Source organism: Macaca fascicularis, chromosome 7 (genome assembly GCF_037993035.2).
Source record: "Macaca fascicularis isolate 582-1 chromosome 7, T2T-MFA8v1.1".
In the NCBI taxonomy this organism is placed as follows: domain Eukaryota; kingdom Metazoa; phylum Chordata; class Mammalia; order Primates; family Cercopithecidae; genus Macaca; species Macaca fascicularis.
The window spans coordinates 26,420,337-26,446,389 of record NC_088381.1 but is presented as its reverse complement, the minus strand read 5'-3'; the positions used below and the strand labels follow the sequence as shown (position 1 = coordinate 26,446,389).

The 26,053-nt window shown below is 37.2% G+C and overlaps 1 protein-coding gene across 3 annotated transcripts in view; it reads left to right on the top strand.

Moving 5' to 3' along the window:
* The window catches only part of ATP8B4 (ATPase phospholipid transporting 8B4 (putative)), a 258,688-nt gene that overhangs the window by 167,158 nt on the left and 65,477 nt on the right, over positions 1-26,053 (top strand). For all 3 annotated transcript variants that reach the window (XM_073995770.1, XM_015452812.4, XM_065547325.2), the window contains 2 exons: positions 17,203-17,368; positions 20,061-20,249. In XM_073995770.1, coding sequence (XP_073851871.1) covers positions 17,203-17,368; positions 20,061-20,249 — 355 coding nt within the window. The remainder of the gene's footprint in view (positions 1-17,202; positions 17,369-20,060; positions 20,250-26,053) is intronic.

Here is a 26,053-nt window from a genome sequence, read left to right as displayed (position 1 = left end):
ACATCTGTTCATATTATGTACCTTTAAGCTATTGTGGTTATAGTTATTTTAAATAGTTTTGTCTGTCAACTTTTATATTTGAATGAAAAGTGATTTAACTACCACCATTACAGTAATACAGTATTCCGTATTCATCCATATATTTACCTTTACCAATGACTTTCATATTTTTCATGCTATCATGTTGCTGTTTTGCATCCTTTCATTTCAATTTGAAAGACTTCCTTTGGCATTTCTTGTAAGGCAGATCTAGTGGTTATTAACTCCCTAAGCTTTTGTCTGAGAAAGTCTTTATCTCTCTTTCATTTTTGAAGGAGAGTTTAGCTGGGTCTGTTATTCTTTGTTGGCAGATTTTTTTTTCAGCCTTTTGAAAATATTGCCCCATTCCCTCCTGGATTGCAAGGTTTCTGCTGGAAAATCTACTGATAATCTTGTGGAGGTTCCCTTGTACATGATGAGTTGCGTTTCTCTTCCTGCTTTTAAAATTCTCTTTGACTTTTGACAATTTGATTATATTTTAGTGTGGATTTTTTTTGCTTCATTTTAATTTGGTGATCTTTGGGCTTGTTGAATATAGATCTCCATTTCCTTCTCCAGATTTGGGAAACTATCAGGCATTATTTATTTAAATATGCTTTCTGGTCCTTTCCATCTCTCTTGTCCTCAAACTCTCATAATGCATAAGCTATTTTGTTTAATGGTGGCCTATGAGTCCATTAAGATTTTTTCACCTTTTTCATTCTTTTTCTCTTTGTTCCCCTTAACTGGTTAATTACAAATGACTTGTGTTTGGTGAATTATTTTTCCTCTTTGATCAAGTCTGCTGTTGAACCCTTGTAGTGAAGTTTTCAATTCATTTATTGTATTCTTCAGCTCCAAAATTTGTTTTTAAAAAATTTAAAAAATCTTTTTATTGATATCTGTAAAGATAAAAAATTTTTTGTTAATTTGCTTATGCATCATTTTCTTGAGCTTGTAGAGCATCTTTACAACAGCTATTTTAAATTCTTTGCCAGGTGATTCATATACCTCTGTTTCTTTAGACTAATTTCTGGAATTTTATTTTGTTCATTTATTTTTTTATTTTAGAGACAGAGTCTCACTCTGTCCCCCAGGCTGGAGTGCAGTGGCGCGATCTCGGCTTACTGCAAGCTTTGCCTAATGGGTTCACGCTGTCGTCCTGCCTCAGCCTCCTGGTTAGTGCCCGCCACCTCGCCTGGCTAATTTTTTGTGTCATTTAGTAGAGACAGGGTTTCACCGTGTTAGCCAGGATGGTCTCGATCTCCTGACCTCGTGATCCACCCACCTTGGCCTCCCAAAGTGCTGGGATTACAGGGATGAGCCACCGCGCCTGGTCTTATCTTGTTCATTTCTTTGGGCTATGTTTTCCTGTTTTCTTTGGTGTCTTGTGAGTTTGTGTTGAGATATATGTACTGAAAGAACAGACCTCTTCTACTCCTGTGGACTAGCTTTGGACAGTAGAAGACCTGCATCAATCAATCAGATGGGAGAGTCTCTGTAGCCTTTTTTGGGGGAATGGGAGAGGTTCATCTTTTCTGGGCCTGGCCTGCGTATGTAATTTCTCGGTTAGAAAGTCTTGCGTTTTTCTTTTTCAGGAATTTATAATCTCTTTCTTTCCCTGGCTGAAGCATTGCAAGTTCTCTGGCTCTACAGCAGCAAGCGCCATTATTTGCTTTTTCTTAGCAGCCATCACCATCCTAAGTATCTTGGCTCCCTATTAGCAACTTGAGTCTGGTGAGAAAGATACCAGTTTCTTGGGCAGCCCTCCACAAAGCTGGAACATTAGACAAATATTCCACTCCTCTTCTTGACTCCTGAGGGAAAAGTCTCAAGTTCTGCATCTTCTTACTGTGCCAAGCCATGTTAACTGCAACAAGCCACCCTTTTGCCCCCCGATCTTCATTGTTCTCACTATCTCTCAGATATCCAGTCTGTGCTAGCTCTATCAGCACTTCGGATGGATGACACAGAAACCAATTACTCTGTTAGCTCTTCAAAAAGTTAACATTGGACTCATATTCCACCCACTTTTTCTTCCAAGGGAATTGTTGCAAACCAGGATATTCTCTTCCAGGTGCTGAGCTGTGCTGGCTTTGGGGAGGAACTAATGTGGTAAAGTAAAATAGATCTCCTTATCTGTTTCAATGTCGCTGTTTTTGGATTTGCACCCACCTGCGATATTGCAACCTCTTAAATGGATCATATAATTCTTATAAAGGTGTTTTGTTTCACATATCATCATTAAATTGGCATTTTTGTGGGGAAGCAAGGGTGGGGACTTCCTATTCTACCATCTTGCTAATGTCACTTGAGTGGATCTTTTTGCCTTTCTGTTCAAACATTTCTTTATCCTTGATAAATAAAAGCAAGAACTTTATTAGCATATATCTCAATATTGACCATTTTGTTTTTGTTTTCGAGATGGAGTTTCACTTCGTTGCCCCAGACTGGAGTGCAGTGGCCCCATCTTTGTTCACTGCAACCTCCGCCTCTTGGGTTCAAGTGATTCTCCTGCCTCAGCTTCCCACGTAGCTGGGATTACACATGTGCACCACCACACCTGGCTAATTTTTGCATTTTTAGTAGAGATAGGGTTTCGCCATGTTGACCAGGCTAGTCTTGAACTCCTTACTTCAAGTGATTTGCCTGCCTCTGCCTCCCAAAATGCTGGGATTACAGGCATGAGCCACCGTGGTCATCCTCAATATTGACCATTTTGAATCAATTTTCCCATTATGTGCTCTTCCAATGTGTAGATTTGATTCTTCTTTTTTCACAAAAGTTTTTTTGAACAGTATTTTAAAATATTTGCTCTGTTTCATTTTTTTCTAGAACTCTATGTTCAAATATCATATTTCCCTTGTTTATAGCTATTGTTTAGAAGGGGGCAAATGGCAATTTAATTTATAAATATTCTCTCTAATCCTTAAGATTTTTTGATTTTTTAAATGACTTTTCTTACTTCTATTCCTCTTTAAATCACTAGGATGTGGGGAGATATGGGACTACTGTGTTTTCTGCAGTTTCTTTTTACTCCAGTGCTCTCTCCAATTTCACTTTGGTTTTTGCAGTAGCTCTATTTTTTTCTTCGTTTTTGAACACTGCCATATTGCTTTATTCTCTGCTGATTTTCTAAATACCTCCTCCTCAAGTTTCTGTCTTGTGTTATTGCTTTATAGGATTGTTGGCTTCATCCAATTTTCCTTTTTTAAATTAATGAGAAAATGTTTGGTCACAGTTTTCTTCTGCGTTATCACTAGTGAACGTACTTCATCTTTGATTATTTTTTTCTGTACATTATTTTTTTTCTTATGGTATCATTGTATGATTCCTATAGAGGTTTCTTTTTGTTTTATTTTTAACATATTTTTATTTCAATAGCATTTGGGGTACGAGTGGTTTTTGTTACATGGATGAATTGCAGTGGTGGAGTCTGAGATTATAGTGCACTTATCACCTGATTAGTGTGCATTTTATCTAATATGTAGATTTTTATCTCTTTCCCTCCTCCCACCCCCCTCACTTCTGAATCTGCAATGCCTGTTATACCACTCTATATGCCTTTGCATACCCATAGCTTAGCTTCCACTTATAAGTGAGGACATATGGTATTTGGTTTTCCATTTGTTAGTTATTTCATTTGGAATAATGAGCTCCAACCTCATCCAAGTTGCTGCAAAAAACATTTTATTCATTTTTTATGGCTGAATAGTATTCCATGGTATATATATACCACATTTTCTTTATTTCCTCATCAGTTGATGGGCATTTTAGATTGGTTTTGTATCTTTGCATTTGTGCATTGTGCTTTGATAAAAATATGTGTGCAGGTGTCTTTTTATATGATGACTTATTTTTCTTTGGGTAGATACCTAGTAGTGGGATTGCTGGATTCAATGGTAGAACTACTTTCAGTTCTTGGAGAAATATCCATATTGTTTTCCATAAAGGAATTGTGTGTTTCTACCAGCGGTGTACAAGCTGTGTATAGCAGTGTACAAATGGTACTAATTTGTATTCCTACCAGCAGTGTACAAGCCTTCCCTTTTCAATAGTTTTTTTTTTTTTTTTAAGTTTTTCATTATCGTCAGAACTGAATTTTTCTTTGATCAGTTAATTACAGAAGGTTCATTTTGGAAGAAGCGTAAGGGTGATTTCTTTGTTCTGATTCAGGATTTCGTATTAAATGTGATTAGCTGTTACCTTGCACCAGCCTATGGCAATAGGTCGAACTTTTTCTCTCTGCCAACCAGAGTCAGCATGTTTCCTGGAAATTTTTATTGTCTCTGGAATTTCTTGTTTAGTTTTGCCTTCTTTGTTTCTGGGATCAAACCAAGTCCAGGAACCTCCTTTTGACAGTTGACTCACACGCTTTACTATTATAGTAAATAAAGGTTATGTTCCTTCCCTCTGAGAATTGTGTGTTAGTGGGCTTTTTTTTCTGTGAGATTTTAACCACTGTGAGCACTCTCTTTGTATTATCTTGTCTCTTCTCCCTTTTTTACCCCTCCCCTGTAAGTATCTACTCCCTATCCCCCACCATAATTCTTTCTTTTCCCAGTTTGGTTGCAATTACACCTAATTCAAAAAGGTGTGGCTTGGGTTCTCTTAATTTCCCTAAAAATAGAGTTTGCTTTCTCTTTCTCATTCTCTGTCTCGTTCTCTCTGTTTCTCTCTATGTCTCTCTCTCGAGGGTGAATTCTAGCAAGACAAGGAGGGACTCTGTTTTTATGTTGTGATGAACAAGTCAAAAATCTAAATGTATTGACCAATTGGTGCTCTTCCTGAAAATTCCTCCTTTTATGATTTCAGATACTTTTACAGTGCAATAGGGAAATCATCCAGAAGTGAGGAAAGAAGCCTTAGTAATTGTCTAGAAGAGTTTGGCCTCTTATAGACAAAGTCATTGAGGACCTAGCCCCTTATTCTCTTTCCAGATTAATTTTTGGTCACATGAACCAGATACTTCAGCCATACAGTACTCCTCAGAGTCTTTCCAAATGAACCACACTCATTTTTGTTTTTCTATTTTGTTTGATTAATTTTTTAAAAATAATTTCAACTTCAATTTAGATTCAAGGGATACTTGTGCAGGTTTGTTACATGGGTATATTGCATAATGTGGAGTTTGAGGTGTGATTGATTCCATCACCCAGGGAGTGAACATAGTACTGGACAGGTAGTTTTTCAACCCTTACCCCACTGCCTACCTCCCTGCTGTAGCAGTCCCTGGTGTCTATTGTTACAGCTTTATGACTGTGAGTACCCAATGTTTAGCTCCCACTTATTAGTGAGAACATACAGTGTTTGATTTTGTGCTCTTACATTAATTTGCTTGAGATAATGGCCTCCAGTCACATCCATGTGGCTGCAAAGGGCGTGTTTTCATTCTTTTTTATGGCTGTCTAGTATTCCATGGTGTATATGTACCACATTTTCTTTATCTGGTCATTGTTGATGGCAACTGGGTTGATTCCATGTCTTTGCTATTGTGAATAACACCATGATGAACATACAAGTGCATATGTATTTTTGGCAGAACAGTTGATTTTCTTTTGGGTATATGCCCAGTAATGGGCTGTTGGGTTAAATGGTAGTTCTGTTTTAGATTATTTGAGAAATCTCCAGACTCCTTTCCACAGTGGCTGAACTAACTTACACTCCCACCAACAGTGTATAAGCATTCCCTTTACTCCACATCCTCACCAGCATCTGTTGTTTTTGACTTTCTAATAATGGCCATTCTGACTGGTGTGAGATGGTGTCTCAGTGTGGTTTTTGATTTGAATTTCTCTGATATTGGCCTGTAGTTTTCTTTTATCATTGTGTCTTTGGCATATTTTCTGTTGGGGGATGCTGGCTTTGTAGAATGAGTTAGAGAAGAGTCCATCCTGCTCAATATTTGGGAGTAGTTTCAGTAGAATTGGTACTAGCTTTTCTTTATACACTTGGTAGAATTTGGCTGTGAATCCATCTGGTCTGGGGCTTTTTTTGACTTGTGGGTTTTTAAATTACTGATTCAATTTCAGAACTCAATATTGGTCTGTTCAGGGTTTCAATTTCTTCTTGATTCAATCTTGGGAGATTGTGTGTTTCCAGGAATTTATCCATTTACTCTAGGTTTTCTAGTTTGTGTGCATAGAAGTATTCATAATAGCCTCTGAGGATCTTTTGTATTTCTGTGAGATTTGGTTATAATGTCACATTTGTGTTTTTTATTATGTTTTTTGGATCTTTTCTCTTTTTTTTTCTTTGTTAATCTCGCTAGTGGTCTATCAATCTTGTTTATTCTTTCAAAAAAACCAACTTTTGGTTTTATTGATTGTATAGACTTTTGGGTCTGAATTGTATTCAGTTCTGCTCTGACATTTGTTAACTTTGGGGTTAGTTTGTTCTGCTAGCTTTGGGGTTAATTTTTTCTTGTTTTTTTTTTTTTTGTTTTTTCTTTTTTGGTTTTTTTTTGTAGGTATGTGTTAGGTCATTAATTGAGATCTTTCTAACTTTTTAAGGAAATTGTTTAGCATTATAAACTTTCCCCTTACTACTGCTTTTGCCTTATCCCAGAGATTTTGATATGTTGTGTCTCTGTTTCCATTTATTTCAAATAATTTTTTGACTTCTGCCTTAATTTCATTGTTTATCCAAAAGTCATTCAGGAGTGTTTAATTTACATGTAATTGTGTGGTTTTCTGAGATCTTCTTGGTATTTATTTCTGTTTTTGTTCTACTTTGGTCTGAGAATATGGTTCATATAATTTTGATTTTTTTGAATGTATTGAGATTTGCTTTATGGCTGAGTATGTGGTTGATCATGGAGCATGTACCATGTGCAGAAGAGAAGTATGTATATTCTGTGGTTGATGGGTAGAGTATATTGTAGATGTCTATTAGGTCCAGTTGGTCAAGTATTGAATTCAAGTCCATAATTTCTTTGCTAGTTTTCTGCCTTGATGATCTGTCTAATGCTGTTAGTGGGGTGTTGGAGTCTCCCTCTATTATTGTGTGACTAAGTCTTTTTGTAGGTCTAGAAGTACTTGTTTTATGAATATGGGTGCTCCAATATTTACTGCATATATATTTTGGATAGGTAAGTCTTCTGGTTGAGTTACATCCTTTATCGTTAGGTAATGCCCTTCTTTGTTTGTTTTTTTCCTGTTATTGGTTTATAGTTTGTTTTATCTGATAGAAGAATAGTGATCCTTGGTCTTTTCTATTTTCCATTTGAGTGACAGAACTTTCTCCAACTTTTTACTTTGAGCCTATGGGTGTTGTTACATGTGAGATGGGTCTCTTGTTTTATCCAGTTTGCCTCTGTGTGCCTTTTAAGTGGGGCATGTAGACCATTTGCATTCAAGGTTAATATTGATATGGGCAGTTTTGACCCTATCATGAAACTGTTAGCTGGTTGCTTTATAGTTTGTATTGTGTGGTAGTTCTATATGGCCTGTAAACTATGTACTTAATTGCCACACTCACTTTCTCACATAGGCCTTTGCAAATTATACCCTTGGCTTGAAGCAATCTTTGTCTACCTTTCTATCTGGTTAACTCCTGCTCATCTCTTCAGCTTTGGCTTAGATATTACTTGTTTGAGAATATTTCCTGACACCTCTCTCCCTTCCCCCTCGTCCAACGTGCTTGCCTTATCATGGTACTTACCATATATGGCCTGTTTTTCAGTGTCTTCCCAAAATACACTGGATTTCATTGAGGGCAGGAATAGCATTTGGTTTACCATTCTATCCCCAGCACTCAAAACATTGCCTGGCCCACACTAGGTGCATAATAAATATTTGATGAATAAATCTTCACTGCCTATTTCAAAGTACACTCTATTGTGTATTAACCAATGAATGACTGACTGATATGTCCTGAAATTCTGGACAATATGTGTGTTTAGTACTGGAATTACTATTAAAATATTCTTTTTAGTATTTTTGTCTTTTCATAAGAGTTAAAGTACTCATATTTTGTGTTTCAAATATCTTAATAGTTGACTGAAAAATGTCAAACCATAGATGGTCTAAGCTCCATGAGGCTAGAGATTTTTGTTTGTTTTGTTCACTTTGAATCCCTATCACCTAGAAAAGTGCTTGGTACATACTGGGCACTCAATACATGTTTTCTGAATGCACAATTGAAAACATGGACTAAAAGTGCTTCCTTAAATATTGTGAACTATACCTGTCTCTTGTCTTACCTAGTCCTGGCCCTGTGGGGCTTAATTGAATATGTGAAGGTCTATTGAATTCCTCTCCACAAAAAGAGGTCTTCAGTGTAAACATAGCACATATTTTCTGGGTAGAATTGGGGCAGCCAATGAGGGTTTTTGTGCCCTAGTGAAAAGTCTACTACAGCCTTGATCTTAGGGGCTTGAAATCACAAGGACCATCTTCTCTCTCACTCACCCTAATGTGAAACGTGATAGCCTATAAGTCCTGCCTTTGTAGAGTTTGATCAGTCTCGATGTTAAAGATGCCTGGGCAATAACGAGTCACTGTACCTTAGGAAAATTTCTGTGATAAAATTTGAGAGATAAAAACCAAAGTGCGGTAAACAATATGACCTAAGATAATTAAGAAAATAGAACAGAACCTACCAACAATTATAAACTATAAATTGGAAAACTCAAACATCAGCACAGAGATTTGGGAAGTTATAACATCCATGAAACAAGAACAAGATGCTCTGGAGAGAACACAGTCAGGAAAAGAGAAAAGGGTTCCTGGAAATAATAATTAAAAAAATCTGACAAACTAAAACATTCAATAGAAGGGCTAGAAGATTAAGTCAAGAGACTCTCACAGAAAGTAGAATGAAAAGAAAGAACATCAGAGACTAAAGATTAAATAAAGGGCCAACTGGCAGATCCAAAATTTAACTAAGACTATTTTCTAGATGAAAGAACAGAAAAAAAAAAAAAACAAAAAACAAAAACGAAGAGGAGAAAATTATAAAGAAATATCAGAAGAGAACTTTCCCAAATCTTCCAATTGAAAGAGTCTCCTGAATACTCAGAAACAATGAATGAAATAAGATCAACACCTCTAAAATTATGAAACAGAGAGGATAAAGAGAGGAATTTAAAGTTTTTAGAGGAGAGAAGTGAGCCACTTACCAAAAAATGAAAGACTAACATCAGATTTACCATTAGCAACACAGGATGCCAGAGGACACTGGAGTGATCCCTTCAAATGGCTCTCAACCTAAAATTCTATATTGTGTCAAACCATGAGATAAGTGTGAGGGCAAGATAAAGACATTTTTAAGCAGAAAGCCTCATAACTTTTACCTCCCATGATCTTTTTCTTATTAAATATGTTTAAGATATGCTACAACAAAGCAAGAGAATCAATTAAGAAAAGGGGTGGCATGGGGTGAGGAAACAGTGACTCCAGTCCAAGAGAGTAATTAAAGGAAGTTCCAGGATGCAGCTGAGCAGCAGACCTGGCAAACAGCCTTGAGTAGGTGAGACCACGAAGCCCCATATAACAAAGTGCACATTTTCCTCTGCAGACTTATGTACATACCATTTATTCATTTTCAACTTTTAGAATCAATCTTTAGATGAATAAAAAGGATTTAAGTTTGACTACAGAAAAGAACCCAAATGTTTTAAACTTCTATAGTGAAATAGAAAAAAAAAATTCAAAGGATAGGTTGAAGGGCAAAGTGAAGAGGAGGTGAAGGGTGGTAATAACCTCATCTTACCAATTAGGGAGTGTTTATAATTGATGAACTGAAACAAAACAAAACAGCCTTCTGTATGTTACTTAGAGTTGCAGAAATAATCATTAAGGAAATTAAACTGTATATGCCTATATTTTTAGAAGGGGAAAAAGAAAGTGGAGGAGTGAAGTTAATGACTTAAATCTTCATCTGATTTTGGAAAAGGTCTAATATTTATAAAGCCAGAAATGGTAATATATGTACATAATTTACAGTTTTTGGGGTAACCATTTGATGTACCCTCTGAAATTCGAGAGTAATTTTCTCTGGGGAGTGGGACTGGGGCTGTGGTGGTGGAGGTGGGGGCATGAAGAGTCTCTTGCTTTACTAGATAAGCCTTAATGTAGTATTTGATTTTGTAACTCTCTGCATGTATTGCTTTGATTGAAAACATTAAAAGTACTTTTCACATAGTCCCATATTTCTTGGAGGCTTTTTGTTTCTTTTTGCTCTTTTTTCTCTAAGCTTCTCTTCTCATTTCATTTCGTTCATTTGATCTTCAATCACTGATACCCTTTTTTCCACTTGATCAGATCAACTACTGAAGCTTGTGCATGCGTCACATAGTTCTCGTGCCATGGTTTTCAGCTCCATCATGTCATTTAAGGACTTCTATACACTGTTTATTCTAGTTAGCCATTCATCTAATCTTTTTTCAAGGTTTTTGGCTTCTTTGCGATGGGTTCGAACATCCTCCTTTAGCTCGGAGAAGTTTGTTATTAACGATCATCTGACGCCGCCTTCTCTCAACTCGTCAAAGTCATTCTCCGTCCAGCTTTGTTCCGTTGCTGGCGAGAAGCTGCATTCCTTTGGAGCAGAAGAGGTGCTCTGATTTTTAGAATTTTCAGCTTTTCTGCTCTGGTTTCTCCTCATCTTTGTGGTTTTATCTACCTTTGGTCTTTGATGATTATGACATACAGATGGGGTTTTGGTCGGATATCCTTTCTGTTTGTTAGTTTTTCTTCTAACAGGACCCTCAGCTGCAGGTCTGTTGGAGTTTGCTAGAGGTCTACTCCAGACCCTGTTTGCCTGGGTATCACCAGCGGAGGCTGCAGAGCAGCAAATATTGCAGAATGGAAGATATTGCTGCCTGATCCTTCTTCTGGAAGCTTCATCTCAGAGGGGCACCCAGCTGTGTGAGGTGTCAGTTGGCCCCTACTGGAAGGTGTCTCCCAGTTAGGCTACTCGGGGGTCAGGGACCCACTTGAGGAAAAGACCAAATCTACGTCTGATTGGTGTACCTGAAAGTGACAGGGAGAATGGAACCAAGTAGGAAAACACTCTTAGGATATCATCCAGGAGAACTTCCCCAACCCAGCAAGGCAGGCCAAAATTCAAATTCAGGAAATACAGAGAACGCCACAAAGATACTCCTTGAGAAGAGCAACTCCAAGACACATAATTGTCGGATTCACTAAAGTTGAAATGAAGGAAAAAATGTTAAGGGCAGCCAGAGAGAAAGGTCGGGTTACCCACAAAGGGAAGCCCATCAGACTAACAGCAGATCTCTCAGCAGAAACTCTGCAAGCCAGAAGAGAGTGGGGGCCAATATTCAACATTCTTAAAGAAAAGAATTTTCAACCCATAATTTCACATCCAGCCAAATTAAGCTTCATAAGTGAAGGAGAAATACAATCCTTTACAGACAAACAAATGCTGAGAGATTTTGTCACCACCAGGACTACCTCACCAGAGTTCCTGAAGGAAGCACTAAACATTGAAAGGAACAAGTGGTACCTGCCACTGAAAAAACATGCCAAATTGTAAAGACCATCAGTGCTAGGAAGAAACTGTATCAACTAATGAGCAAAATAACCAGCTAACCTCATAATGACAGGATCAAATTCACACATAACAATATTAACCTTAAATGTAAATGGGCTAAATGCTCCAATTAAAAGACACAGACTGGCAAATTGGATAAAGAGTCAAGACCTATCAGTGTGCTGTGTTCAGGAGACCCATCTGATGTGCAGAGACACACATAGGCTCAAAATTAACGGATGGAGGAAGATCCACCAAGCAAACGGAAAACAACAAAAAGCAGGGGTTGCAATCCTGGTCTCTGATAAAACAGACTTTAAACCAACAAAGATCAAAAGAGACAAGGAAGGCCATTACATAATGGTAAAGGGATCAATTCAACAAGAAGAGCTAACTATCCTAAATATATATGCAGCCAATACAGGAGCACCCAGATTCATAAAGCAAGTCCTTAGAGACCTACAAAGAGACTTAGACTCCCACACAATAATAATGGGAGACTTTAACACCCCACTGTCAACATTAGGTTCTGTCAATCAATGAGACAGAAAGTTAACAAGGATATCCAGGAATTGAACTCAGCTCTGCACCAAGTGGACCTAATAGACATCTACAGAACTTTCCACCCCAAATCAACAGAAAATACATTCTTCTCAGCACCACATCAGACTTACTCCAAAATTGACCACATAGTTGGAAGTAAAGCACTCCTCAGCAAATGTAAAAGAATAGAAAATATAACAAACTGTCTCTCAGACCACAGTGCAATCAAACTAGAACTCAGGACTAAGAAACTCACTCAAAACTGCTCAGCTACATGGAAACTGAACAACCTGCTCCTGAATGTCTACTGGGTACATAACAAAATGAAGGCAGAATAAAGATGTTCTTTGAAACCAATGAGAAGAAAGACATAACATACCAGAATCTCTGGGACAGAGTTAAAGCAGTGTGTAGAGGGACATTTATAGCACTAAATGCCCACGAGAGAAAGCAGGAAAGATCTAAAATTGACACACTAACATCGCAATTAAAAGAACTAGAGAAGCAAGAGCAAACACATTCAAAAGCCAGCAGAAGGCGAGAAATAACTAAGATCAGAGCAGAACTGAAGGAGATAGAGACACCAAAAATCCTTCAAAAAATCAATGAATCCAGGAGCTGATTTTTTGAAAAGATCAACAAAATTGATAGACTGCTAGCAAGACTAATAAAGAAGAAAAGAGAGAAGAATCAAATAGATGCAATAAAAAATGATAAAGGGGATATCACCACTGATCCCACAGAAATACAAACCACCATCAGAGAATACTATAAACACCTCTATGCAAATAAACTAGAAAATCTAGAAGAAATGGATAAATTCCTGGACACATACACCCTCCCAAGACTAAACCAGGAAGAAGTTGAATCCCTGAATAGACCAATAACAGGTTCTGAAATTGAGGCAATAATTAAAAGCCTACCAACCAAAAAAAGTCTAGGACCAGATGGATTCTCAGCCAAATTCTACCAGAGGTATAAACAGGAGCTGGTATCATTCCTTCTGAAACTATTCCAATCAACAGAAAAAGAGGGAATCCTCCCTAATTCATTTTATGAGGCCAATATCATCCTAATACCAAAGCCTGGCAGAGAGACAACCAAAAAAGAGAATTTTAGATCAATATACCTGAAGAACATCGATACAAAAATCCTCAAATAAAATACTGGCAAACCGAATCCAGCAGCACATCAAAAAGCTTATCCACCACGATCAAGTTGGTTTCATCCCTGGGATGCAAGACTTGTTCAACATATGCAAATCAATAAACGTGATCCATCATGTAAACAGAACCAAAGACAAAAACCACATGATTATCTCAATAGATGCAGAAAAGGCCTTCGACAGAATTCAACAGCCCTTCATGCTAAAAACTCTCAATAAACTAGGTATTGAGGAGACGTATCTCAAAATAATCAGAGCTATTTATGACAGAACCACAGGCAATATCATACTGAATGGGCAAAAACTGGAAGCATTCCCTTTGAAAACTGGCACAAGACAGGGATACCCTCTCTCATCACTCCTATTAAACATAGCGTTAGAAGTTCTGGCAAAGGCAATCAGGCAAGAGAAAGAAATAATTAGGAAAAGAGGAAGTCAAATTGTCTCTGTTTGCAGGTGACATGTTTGTATATTTAGAAAACCCCATCGTCTCCGCCCAAAATCTCCTTATGCTGATAAGCAACTTCAGCAAAGTCTCAGGATGCAAAATCAATGTGCAAAAATCACAAGCATTCCTATACAAGAATAATAGTCAAACAGAGAGCAAAATCATGAGTGAACTCCCATTCACAATTGCTTCAAAGAGAATAAAATACCTAGGAATCCAACTTACAAGGGATGTGAAGGACCTCTTCAAGGAGGACTACAAACCACTGCTCAACAAAATAAAAGAGGGCACAAATAAATGGAAGAACATTCCATGTTCATGCATAGGAAGAATCAATATTGTGAAAATGGCCATACTGCCTAAGGTAATTTATAGATTCAGTGTCATCCCCATCTCAAGCTACCAATGACTTTCTTCACAGAATTGGAAAAAAACTACTTTAAAGTTAGTATGGAACCAAAAAAGAGTCTGCACTGCCAAGACAATCCTAAGGCAAAAGAACAAAGCTGGAGTCATCATGCTACCTGACTTCAAACTATACTACAAGGCTACAGTAACCAAAACAGCATGGTACTGGTACCAAAACAGAGATATAGATCAATTGAACAGAATAGAGCCCTCAGAAAAAATACCACACATCTACAATCATCTGATCTTTGACAAACCTGACAAAAACAAGAAATGGGGAAAGGATTCCCTGTTTAATAAATTGTGCTGGGAAAACTGGCTAGCCACATGTAGAAAGCTGAAACTGGATCCCTTCCTTACACCTTATACAAAAATTAATTCAAGATGGATTAAAGACTTAAATGTTAGACCTAAAACCATAAAAACCATAGAAGAAATCCTAGGCAATACAATTCAGACCATAGACATGGGCAAGGACTTCATGACTAAAAAGCAATGGCAACAAAAGCCAAAGTTGACAAGTGGGATCTAATTAAACTAAAAAGCTTCTGCATAGCAAAAGAAACTACCATTAGAGTGAACAGGCAACCTACAGAATGAGAGAAAATTTTTACAATCTACCCATCTGACAAAGGGCTAATATTCAGAATCTACAAAGAACCTAAACAAATGTACAAGAAAGAATCAAACAACCCCATCAAAAAGTGAGCAAAGGATATGAACAGACACTTCTCAAAAGAAGACATTTATGCAGCCAACAGACACGTGAGAAAATGCTCATCATCACTGGCCGTCAGAGAAATGCAAATCAAAAACCACAATGAGATACCATCTCACACCAGTTAGAATGGCGATCATTAAAAAGTCAGGAAACAACAGGTGCTGGAGAGGATGTGGAGAAATAGGAACACTTTTACACTGTTAGTGGGACTGTAAACTAGTTCAACCATTGTGGAAGACAGTATGGTGATTCCTCAAGGATCTAGAACTAGAAATACCATTTGACCCAGCCATCCTATTACTGGGAATACACCCAAAGGATTATAAATCATGCTGCTATAAAGACACATGCACACGTATGTTTATTGTGGCACTATTCACAATAGCAAAGACTAGGAACCAACCCAAATGTCCCTCAATGATAGACTGGATTAAGAAAATGTGGCACATATACACCATGGAATACTATAAAAAGGATGAGTTCATGTCCTTTGTAGGAACGTAGATGAAGCTGGAAACCATCATTCTGAGCAAACTGTCACAAGGACAGAAAACCAAACACTGCATGTTCTCACTCATAGGTGGGAACTGAACAATGAGAACACTTGGACACAGGGTGGGGAACATCACACACTGGGGCCTGTCATTGGGTGTGGGGAGTGGAGAAGGATAGCATTAGGAGATATACCTAATGTAAATGACAAGTTAACAGGTGCAGCACACCAACATGGCACATGTATACATATGTAATAAACCTGCACGTTGTGCACATGTACCCTAGAACCTAAAGTATGATAATAATAATAAAGTAAACATTAAAAGTACTTAAATAAGGCCAGGCACGGTGGCTCAAGCCTGTAATCCCAGCACTTTGGGAGGCAGAGAGAGGCGGATCACGAGGTCAGGAGATTGAGACCATCCTGGCTAACGCGATGAAACCCCATCTCTACTTAAAAAAAAAAACTAGCCGGGCGTGGTGGTGGGCGCCTGTAGTCCCAGCTACTCGGGAGGCTGAGGCAGGAGAATGGCGTAAACCCGAGAGGCAGAGCTTGCAGTGAGCCGAGATCTGGCCACTGCACTCCAGCCTGGGCGACAGAGCGAGACTCCGTCTCAAAAAAAAAAAAAAAAAAAAAAAAGTACTTAAATAAAAAAGAAACTAGTATAATGTAAACACTTGATACATGACAGCCATTATTGTATTAGTAAGGGGGCAGGGAAATAATCCAGAATTATATTAGGTGTTGTTATGACAAAGTATTTGAAGCATGGATTTTTGGCTAAGTTTGAGTCCTGGCTTATGGATGTATATGGTTGGCCTTGGCAATGCTCAGGTTCTTATCTATAAAATGGGGATGACAATAGTATCCACTACACATCGTTGTTAGGAAGATTCTATGTAATATTCCATATAAAACTCTTAGCATAATGTTGGGCCTATTATAAAGATAATAATAAATATTTCTTATTTTATTCAGTATTATTAGTTTTAGAATAAATTTGATTTCAAGGAACAAAGGACCTACATGTGGCTCCAATTTTACTGTAGGTATTGACAAGCTTTGTGACACAGAATAGATAATTTCAATTGCTCACAGCATTGTTTCTCTTTAAAAAAATAGTTACAATCCTATCTGCTCCTATAACTTTAGAATCAATTGCAAAAGTTAATGGAGCCTTTAAGAATAAAAACTTTAGTAATAATCCCGGGGGAAGAAAGGTGGACTCTGCAGCTGATAAAGCTCTTATATATAAGTATTCAGAGTGGAACTTTCTGTAGGCTTACTCCTGAAATAGATACGGGCTCACAGTCCCTTATCCAAAACTTTGGAGCCAGATGTATGTAGAAATTCAGAATTTTCTGGTTGCAGAAAGACAATATGGTGTCTGCCATTTTATTATGTAATATCTCCAGTGACATCTGAGAAAGTACCCTGTAATCAAACACATTCATGTTTTTATATTAGAAAATATTAATTCACAAGTATTAGGTAGGCTTTAAGAAGCCATCATTAAATACATACCATTCCAGGTCAGATATTGCTGCACAAATGGGTTCAAGTCAGATCAGGTTTTCCCATCAAGTAGGTTTTGAAAAAACTTTGCATTTTCTGTGCTTTTTTGTATTTTGAAGTTGTATTGAGCATTTGAGGATCTGTCCAGCCATCCCATATACTTTTGTGATTTTCTTTCCCATATACTTTCGGAAAGTTCACTTCTTTGGTACATGGTTCTGAAATGAGAAGATTATATTTAACAGTAATGATGAAACAGCCATTTTAGTGCCAGACATTTGAGGCTGCAAAATCATACACTAAAAGTACTTGGGGGAACTATTTTTGAATTTTAAAAAATAATTGTTGGAATGAGGTTTATGGTTATTTTTGTTGTTGTTCTTCTCCTACAGGAAAAGGAGCCTGTGGATTTCTTAGTCAAATCTCAAGCGGATAGAGAATTTCAGTTCTTTGACCACAATCTGATGGAATCCATTAAAATGGGTGATCCCAAAGTTCATGAATTCCTTAGGGTACTTGCTCTCTGCCACACTGTAATGTCAGAAGAGAATAGTGCAGGTAAGTGAAAAATATGTCTGAATGGTGAGCCTTGTTTTTGTTTTTTAAAATTGAAACTGATATTAAATTTGAAGGATTTACAAATTAAGCATTTGAGCAGTGAGCTTTGTTTTTTGTTTTTGTTTTTTAACACAGAAATTGATGTTAAATTTGAAGGATTTTCAAGTTAAAGATAGGACATAGTTTATATCTCATATGTTTTGAAAAAATGTGGAGAGATTTAAATGAAAAAGGAAAGAAATAAGGACAATGGAAAAGTGAGGACCCAAATATGCTAGTCAAGGGATGACATTGTTTTTACAATTGAGCACCACATTTGACCGTGAGCTTCTGGGTAGCCAGGACAAATGGCGAAATAAAATTGAGTCACACATCTCTCATTATTAGTATGCATTTATAATAGATGCAGATGACCTTCAGGCATATGCTTAGAATGAATTTTTCCAGTAACAGAGATAAATTGACCTTGATATTAGAATAGTCTTATTTAGTCTCCATTATGAGAAAGTCCTCACGCTTGTGAGATGGTTGTTTGGAACTCAGGGTTCATAGGATAGAACAAAACCAGCTGGGCCACTTAACATTTTGAAGCTATGAGACAGGTAGATAATGGTATAGTGAACTGGCTTCTTGCCCTAGTTGAACCTAATCTATTCCATTTACATGTTTTCCTCAGCCCACTAATTCTTCCTACAAGGTCTTTGGTTCTTTCTCAAATCTGTTTAATTTTATATCTCAATTTTGTTTCTTAAAATCTGTTAAATATATTGCATATACTGTTTCTGATACTTCCAATATCTAATTTTTTTTTTCAGATCTTATTCTGTGTTGTTTCTGTTGGTTCTTAGGCTTTCCTTGTTGTTGTTTTACACTTTTCACTGTGAGCTGACCATTTTACTTTGAACTTAATTTATATAAAGTTTTTGGGTCCAGTCGGTTCCTCCAGAAAGGATTTACATTTGCTTCAATGTTCTAATGTAGGAACATTTTAAACTAAAGTTTCAACTTGATTTCTTTTAGGCCACCTAGATATTGTGAATTCAGAATGCAAATTTAAATGAGAGTCAGTGTTTGATCATAAATTCTCGGCAGATATTTTTTTCCCTTCCAATTATAAGGAAGGTTCTAGTTAGGCAAGTTTTATTCCAAGCCCTCTTCAAGGGGGCATGGGTATCCAGTTTACCCTTATATTGAGAGCAGTCTTTGGGGTACCCAATTTTGAGAGGCCATCTTTCATTGGACTCTCACCTTAGACAGGTACTGGGCTATGCCTTTTTAAATTAAAGCCCAGAGACATTGAAAACCAATGATCAAATTCTCCTGGTTCAGAAAAATGCTCTCAAGGCAAATGCTGGCTAATGTGCTTCTTTAATCCCATAAGTATTTTTTTTTTTTCAGTCTCTGAACTGAACAGTTCTTACTTTCTTGCAAGTTCATGAATGTATTTAAGAATATTAAAATGCTTTTATAGTTGTTTGTAGCAGATGAGGTTGGTCCTGACACCCAGTTTACCATGTTACCAGAAGTAGAACATACTATGTTATTTCATGGGTAGATCAAGTAATTGCTTTAAGTTTTTTTTCTTTTGTGAATTTCAAAAATTCATTCATGACTGTTGTATCAAGTGAAACAATACAATACAAAAATTTATAAATGTGAAGCTAATGGTAGATTCCCTGAACTCCAGTCTCACCCCTACAGAGGCAACCAGTGGTAACATCTGGTGTGTATCATTTCACCCTTTCCTCTGGCTCATAAATATATACATATATTCAAGAATATATCCATATATTTAGGTGATTTGTTTCTTTTTAACAAAAAGAAATCATAGTATAGCCATTAATATGCAACTTGTTTAATTAACAGTTGATCTTGGACATGACTATAAATCAGGAAATATGGGTCTATCTCTGCCTAATTAATAGTTTTTAAACATTAAACTAATTAAATTTCAAATTAATTTTTACATATAATTATATTATAATTCTATATAAGGGCTTACTTTGTATATGCTGTTTTATAAATTCTATATATGTATATATACATATAACTTATTTTATTCTTTTTATCTCCTCTCCCCTCTTATGCCCACTCCAACTACACATAATATCAGGTAACAAGTATTAGCACCCTTGATTTCTTACATTTCAAGGGATTTCTTGTATGAATTCTCATAAAATGGTCATTAGTGGCAGATTGAAGTAGAATTTGGAGTATCTCTCCATCAGTCTTTAGCTGTATGATCTCATCAAACTCATGTAACCTCTTTCAGTCATAGATTCCACTAGTACAAAATGGAAAGAATAATTTTAATAATCTCTACCTCAAAGGCTGCCCAGAGGATTATGAGTTAATATATATTAAAATGTTTCAGTTTATGAAACATTCATGGCACATCTCTAGTCACAGAAAATACAAGAAACTGAGCACAGTGAAGAGGCAGACTTGGAAATGGATGTTTTCCTATAAGATGACAAGGGCCACAGCAGTGATATGCACAGAGTCCTTTGGTGTCCCAGAAGACAGATACCTGATTGAGCTGTTGGTAGGTAGAAAAGGTCTAAGGACAGGAAAGATTTTTAGACCTGGTGCTTGAGTTGGTTGTTAAATAATGAGTTGGAGTTGGCATTGGAACTCTATGAATGTTAGCTATTATTGTCAGTATTGACATATTTGTTTCTTTACCTTTTAGGAGAGCTGATTTACCAAGTTCAGTCACCTGATGAAGGGGCTCTAGTGACTGCTGCTAGAAATTTTGGGTTCATTTTTAAATCCCGGACCCCAGAGACCATAACAATAGAAGAACTGGGAACACTGGTTACTTATCAATTACTTGCCTTTTTGGATTTCAACAACACCAGAAAAAGGATGTCTGTCATAGGTATGGTTGGTAGCTGAGACTATTTTTGATCTTTTCATACTGTTTTGGTTATGCTTTTCGAGGATTATTTCACTTTTGGCTACATGCTGAGGTTTGTGATAATTTTGAAACTTTATGTATAAACTCTTGTGTTCCTCAACCTAGCCTCAATACTGCAGTGACATATAACTAACATTTAACAAGTGCTCATTATGTGCCCAGTACTGTTCTAAATGCCCTATATGAGTATGTACAATATATCAATAAAAATATAAAATATTTTAAAAAATAAACCACAAAAGTGCTCTCCATGAATTAATTTAACTGTCCCAGCAATCCTAATAAGGTAGGAACTTGTATTTATACCCATTAACAGATAATGAAACTAAGACACATTGTATTTATACCCATTAACAGATAATGAAACTAAGACACAGAAAGGTTGAGTAACTTGCCCAGGTTCACATAGATTGAAGTAGAATAGCTGAGATTCAGACCTAGGAAGTCTGACTGCATAGCCCACTCACTTGTCCACTACACAGTACTGGCTCAGGATGAGTTTCTAAATTGCTTGGCACATGATAGTTGTTGTGAACATCATCAACAGCCTCCTCATTATCATTCATTTTCTCTGTCCGCCTCCATTGCTGGAGAGGACCACCTAATATTGTATTTAGCACCACAACAAATCTGTGCTTTCCTGACTCAATGCTGATTCTTAGTGCTGTGTCAATGTCTCTCTCATTCATATTTAGTGCCTTTTTCCATTTTCACAATAGATATTGTAAACCTCGGCTATTTCCTCAAGTTCTCAACACTGCTACCATCTTCTTTATTCTTGAAAGCTAAATTCATCTCCTATTTCTCTAAGAAAATAAAGGCCCTCAGGAATACACACCATTAACTCTTCTCCCCATCCTCCCCATTCATCTCCAAGCTAGATCTTTAATAATTTACTCTCCTGCATCAGAAAAACAGTTGCTCTTCTTCCTTTTCAAAGCTGAAAGTTTTTTCAGTCCCATTCCTTATCCCTCCTTGCTTGCTCCCTTCTTGCTTGCACCTTCAGTTTTTCAATTACTGGGTCCTTCCTTCAGTCCACAACTGTGTTATCCTCCTATTTCCTTAAAGATATTGCTCATATTCTGGTGTCCACTGACTTTGCCACCATATTTTTCTGCTTTCCATCACAGATTAATTTCTCAGGTCGGTTTTTGCTTCTTGCCTTTCTTACTCTTTTCATCCCATTAGGATTAAGTTTCTCCTTCCACTACTCAAGAAGAAATGCTTTCTCAGAGGTTTCCATTCACCTTGTAACTTCCCAGTCCAATGGCTTTTCCTTATTAATCTGTTCATCTATCTATTTTTTAAAACAGTAGTATTTGAGACTGTTGGCCCTGTTTTCTTGACACTCCTGTTTTGGTCTCTGTAAACTTTCTGGCTCCTGATTCTCTTCTTGTCCCATTGTTTTCTTTCTCAAGTTCCTTTGCTGACTACTCTCCTTCATCCCATTCTTCAGTATTGATGTCCTTTTCTGTTTTTAGTTCCTGTGTTCTTCTTGGATGATCTTGACCACATACATGGTGGTGGCTATTGCTTATATTCTGTGACCTTCTTATGCAGCTTTTTAGCTTCAATCTCTTGCTAGAGTCCAAACATACATTTTCCGCCTTCTGTTATGTCTTATCACTGGATTGTACTATAGTTACCTAAAGTTTTATGTCAACTATGGAACTCTCTTTTTCACAACTATAGTTCTTTCTATAATCTGTATTAAAATTCATGGTTACCTCTCATTGTATGCCTGTCCATGAACTTTATCATCAATTCTTTTACTGAATTGTTGCAACTGCCTGTAACATGCATGTCCCATTTAAGACAAGAGGAGACTAAACACAAAGATTTTCAAGATTGCCGAAGATTGCCACACAGCTGTAACACAACTTGTTGCACAGTTGGGTAAGAGGCAGATCAAATATGTGAACCCAGGTTTTCCAAAGTCTGGTCTTTTAAGCCCTGTTATAGCTCATTCACTTTTTTCCATAGCTTTTGTGCCCCTAGGCTAATGGTTCTGAAACTTTAGCTCCCATCAGCATCACCAGGAGGGCTTGTTACAACACAGACTGCTGGGCCCCAGCCTCTAGTTTCTGATTCAGCTGGTCTGAGGAGGGCCCACCAATTTGCATTTCTAACAAGCTTGTAGGTGATACTAATTCCACTGGTCAGGGAACCACACTTTGGGGACCACTTCTCTAGACTAATAGATCCTCAAATACTATCCATTATTTTCCCCAGAGATGTTTGAGACATTTCTCTAACCCATCTCCTTCTCTTCCACTCTCAGGCCTTAACATCTCTAGAATACTCTGTTGTCACCTGTTTCTAAGTCTCTCCTCAGAGGCATCAGAATAATATTTATTAAAATAGCCTCATAAACCCCTTTTTAATAATAAAAGCTTTTTGTCCTTTTTTCCTAATTCCCAGTGCCCTGCCTTAGTTAAGGTTCTTGCCACTGCTTGCTTGTATTGTTGTAATATCTTCAAAATTATTTGCTTTAAATATAATCTTCTATGCTGTCACCAGGGTATTAAACATAGGCCTAATTTTACTACCCCCTACTTAAAAAGCATAGGTAGCTTCCCAAACCTTAAAAGAAAAGTCATTAGTATGATGTGCAAAATTATTTGCAATCTGGTATCAACCTACTTTTCTTCTATTTTCCAAAACTTTGAGCTCAACTAGACTTCACCATCCCTGGATGTGTTGTTGCTGTTATACCCTTTGGACATGCTGTTCCCCGATCTTGAATATTCCTTTCCCCCATTTCTCTTCTTGGAAATGTTCTCTACTACTCATCTGGTAATGTCCAATTCAAATGTTACCCATTTTTCAATTCTTTTTCTCTTCTCCAAATAACCATGTTCTTCTGTGTTCCCCAGAATGCCTTGTTTATAACACCAGTGTCATATTAGTTCCATGACACTCACAACTATTCCAGTCATTAAACTGTGTGCTACCTGAGGCAAGTGCTATACCTTAGTCTTCCTGAACTGCCCAAGGCCAAGTACAGAGCTTGGCACATGATAGGTTTTCTTTAAATGTTTGTGAAATACTACTCAACCCAATACTTTGTAACTTATGAATATCCTACTCATTGTATTTAATCAATTTCTTACCATGTAAAAAGTATATATACATGACAGTAGGATTTTTGGTCTCTAACTACTGGAAACTAGTCTTGAAAGATGGCTCTCAGCAGGTAAAAACCAAACAACATCTGAGAAAGTTTATTTTTATTTTTTTGACAACAGGGAAGTCCAGTGCCTGTTGGTGATGACCAGTGCCGCTGATGAGCACACATGCCGTTCTAGGTGATGGCTTAATGTTGTCTCAGCAGGAGCTATCTTCTATTTGTAGCCTCAGGGGAGGTGTTATTGATGTTGGTTTGTCCCAGAGTTGGTTTCTTTTTGCTCTGAGGGTGTTGACAAAAACCTAAAATTGCTACACAAGGAGATGTTTGGCTTTTCCTCAGCATTGGTCACCATTACAGGCTGTGGAGAAATCGCAGCCTAACCGCAAACATCAGATGTTTGCCTTAATGGATCCCATATGAGGAAAGGTAGTGCTCTACCACAGAATGCATGAAGGTTTGCTGGATTTATTTTTATTCTGTTTGGTTTTTAATCGGGAGGAATTTTAAAGGAACTCTGCAAGGGCAGAAAAGTCTTGGCATGATAACAAGGCCAAAAACAATCCTAGTCTCATGATCATCACATGGGTTGGTCTGCAGGAACAACACCCTGATGCGAAGGCTGAGGCATTGCTGCTGTTACTGCTGATCCTCCCCTTTCTCCTCCTCCTTCTTCTGCTTCCTTGTTTTGTGGGTGGGAGCCATTATTCACTAAATCATCAATGTATAATTTCAATGCCAGTAGTACTATCATTCTGAAGAAAGAGCCCTGATTTAAGTCAGAAGTATCTACATAAAAATTGATTTCTATAAAGGATGTTTTTCCAGAGAGAACAGAATCTGCTATATTAGTAAAAAATATAAATGAAAATATAAATGAAAAATATAAAAATAAAAAATACAAATAGTTTTGGAAGGATCAATTCTACTAATTCTGTAAATAGAAATACAGAGATAAAATTCAGAGATAGCTATTAACAGGAACAAGTGACAGATAACCATTAAAGAAGAATAAATTACAAGAAGCTTCTTGGAAGGCTCTTACAAGATCTTACAGATAAAAGTTGCTCAACTCTAAACTTTTTCGAGATTATCAAAGTACACATCACACTGTCATGTGACAGGCATTTCTCTGTGTAGATGTATGAACAGCTGCGATATGGCAAAATAGAATTATTTACCACCCTTCACAGTGCTGCTGTTGCGATTAACTGGAAGCCATTTGTGACATTTTTCTTTCCTTTACATCACAAAGGCATAGCTTCTGCTTTTGATAAATTGTGCACAATGTTGGTTCATCTTAATTAAGTAAATATTGATTTAAGTGCCCCCTATGTTCCAGGGCCTTCAGGCTAGGGGAGAATGTGAAAAATTGAAAGGTAGTTCTATGTGGCTGCATCCAAGAGAACATGGTGAAACAGACTGGATAGCCCAGCTCTTAATAAGCTCTATATGCCTTGTCAAGGAGTCCAAACTTCATAGAAGGGAGAGGGAAGCTATTGCATCATTCTAAGCAGCAGCGTGAAGATAACTGTAGCTGGAATATACGGAAGAGTCTGGAAGGAAGCAGTCCTGGAATGGGTAAAACCAGTTAGGTTAAGGTGATTTTCTAGGCAAGAGAGAAATGGCAGAGAGAAATCCATGGCTTCCCTTAGATGTGTGGTTGGTGGAGGGAGAATTGTGAGTGATGCCCAGATTTCTGGTTTTGGAGACTGAGTGGATGGTGAAGCTGATTACTGAGACTGGGGATATAAGAGGAGTAGCTAATTATTGGAGGAGGGTAATATGTCTAGTGTGAGTTTGGTGTGACTGGGCATATCCAAAAGATGTTCAACTGATGGTTGGATGTGCAGGTCCGAATGGAGTGCTAGAGATGGATTGGACAGGATGTACGCATTTGAAAACAGCCTGGTGATGGAACCTGAAGCCATAGAAATGAATGCAGTTGCCCAGGGACAGTATGAAGGATGGGAAGATGAAAAAAGACCCCGAGTAAATCTCTGAAGAACACTAATGTTTAAATGGAAAGCATCGAGAGAAGGTTTTATAACCTAAAAACTGTAATCTTTGTCCAAGTTCTGGCCATATGTTATTTTGACCATTTAAAACTATGTCCTTTTTTAGTTTATTTAAGAAATACTAACTTCTGAAATGACTTAGATTTAATTAACTTTGGACAGAAATGACCAGAAGACTTGGAAGGAAAGAGATATAAAACTTGCTGCTAAAGCAAATGTTTAATGAGTAAACTTAAGCAGGATTCTATGAAATTGGATTTACACAAAATCAAATTTAAAGGGACAAATACTAGGTTAAGAGAAAGTATCAGGGATGGAAAGCATTTATTGAATCAGAAAATTGTACAGCTGTAAAGGACCTTTGAAGTTAGATTGTTTAAACATCTCCTTTTTACATGTAGAAACTGAGATATGGCAATAAGGGATTTACACAAATCACAATCAGTCTGTGATTCTTCCAGACCAGTGACTCTAAATGTGTGATCCAGGGAACCTTAGGGAACTTTGTGAGTTTTCTGGAGGATGCACAAGGACAAAAGTGTTTTCATTATAATATGACTATTATTTGTCTTTTTCATTCTTTTTCTCATGAGTATACCATGGAGTTTTGCAGAAGCCAC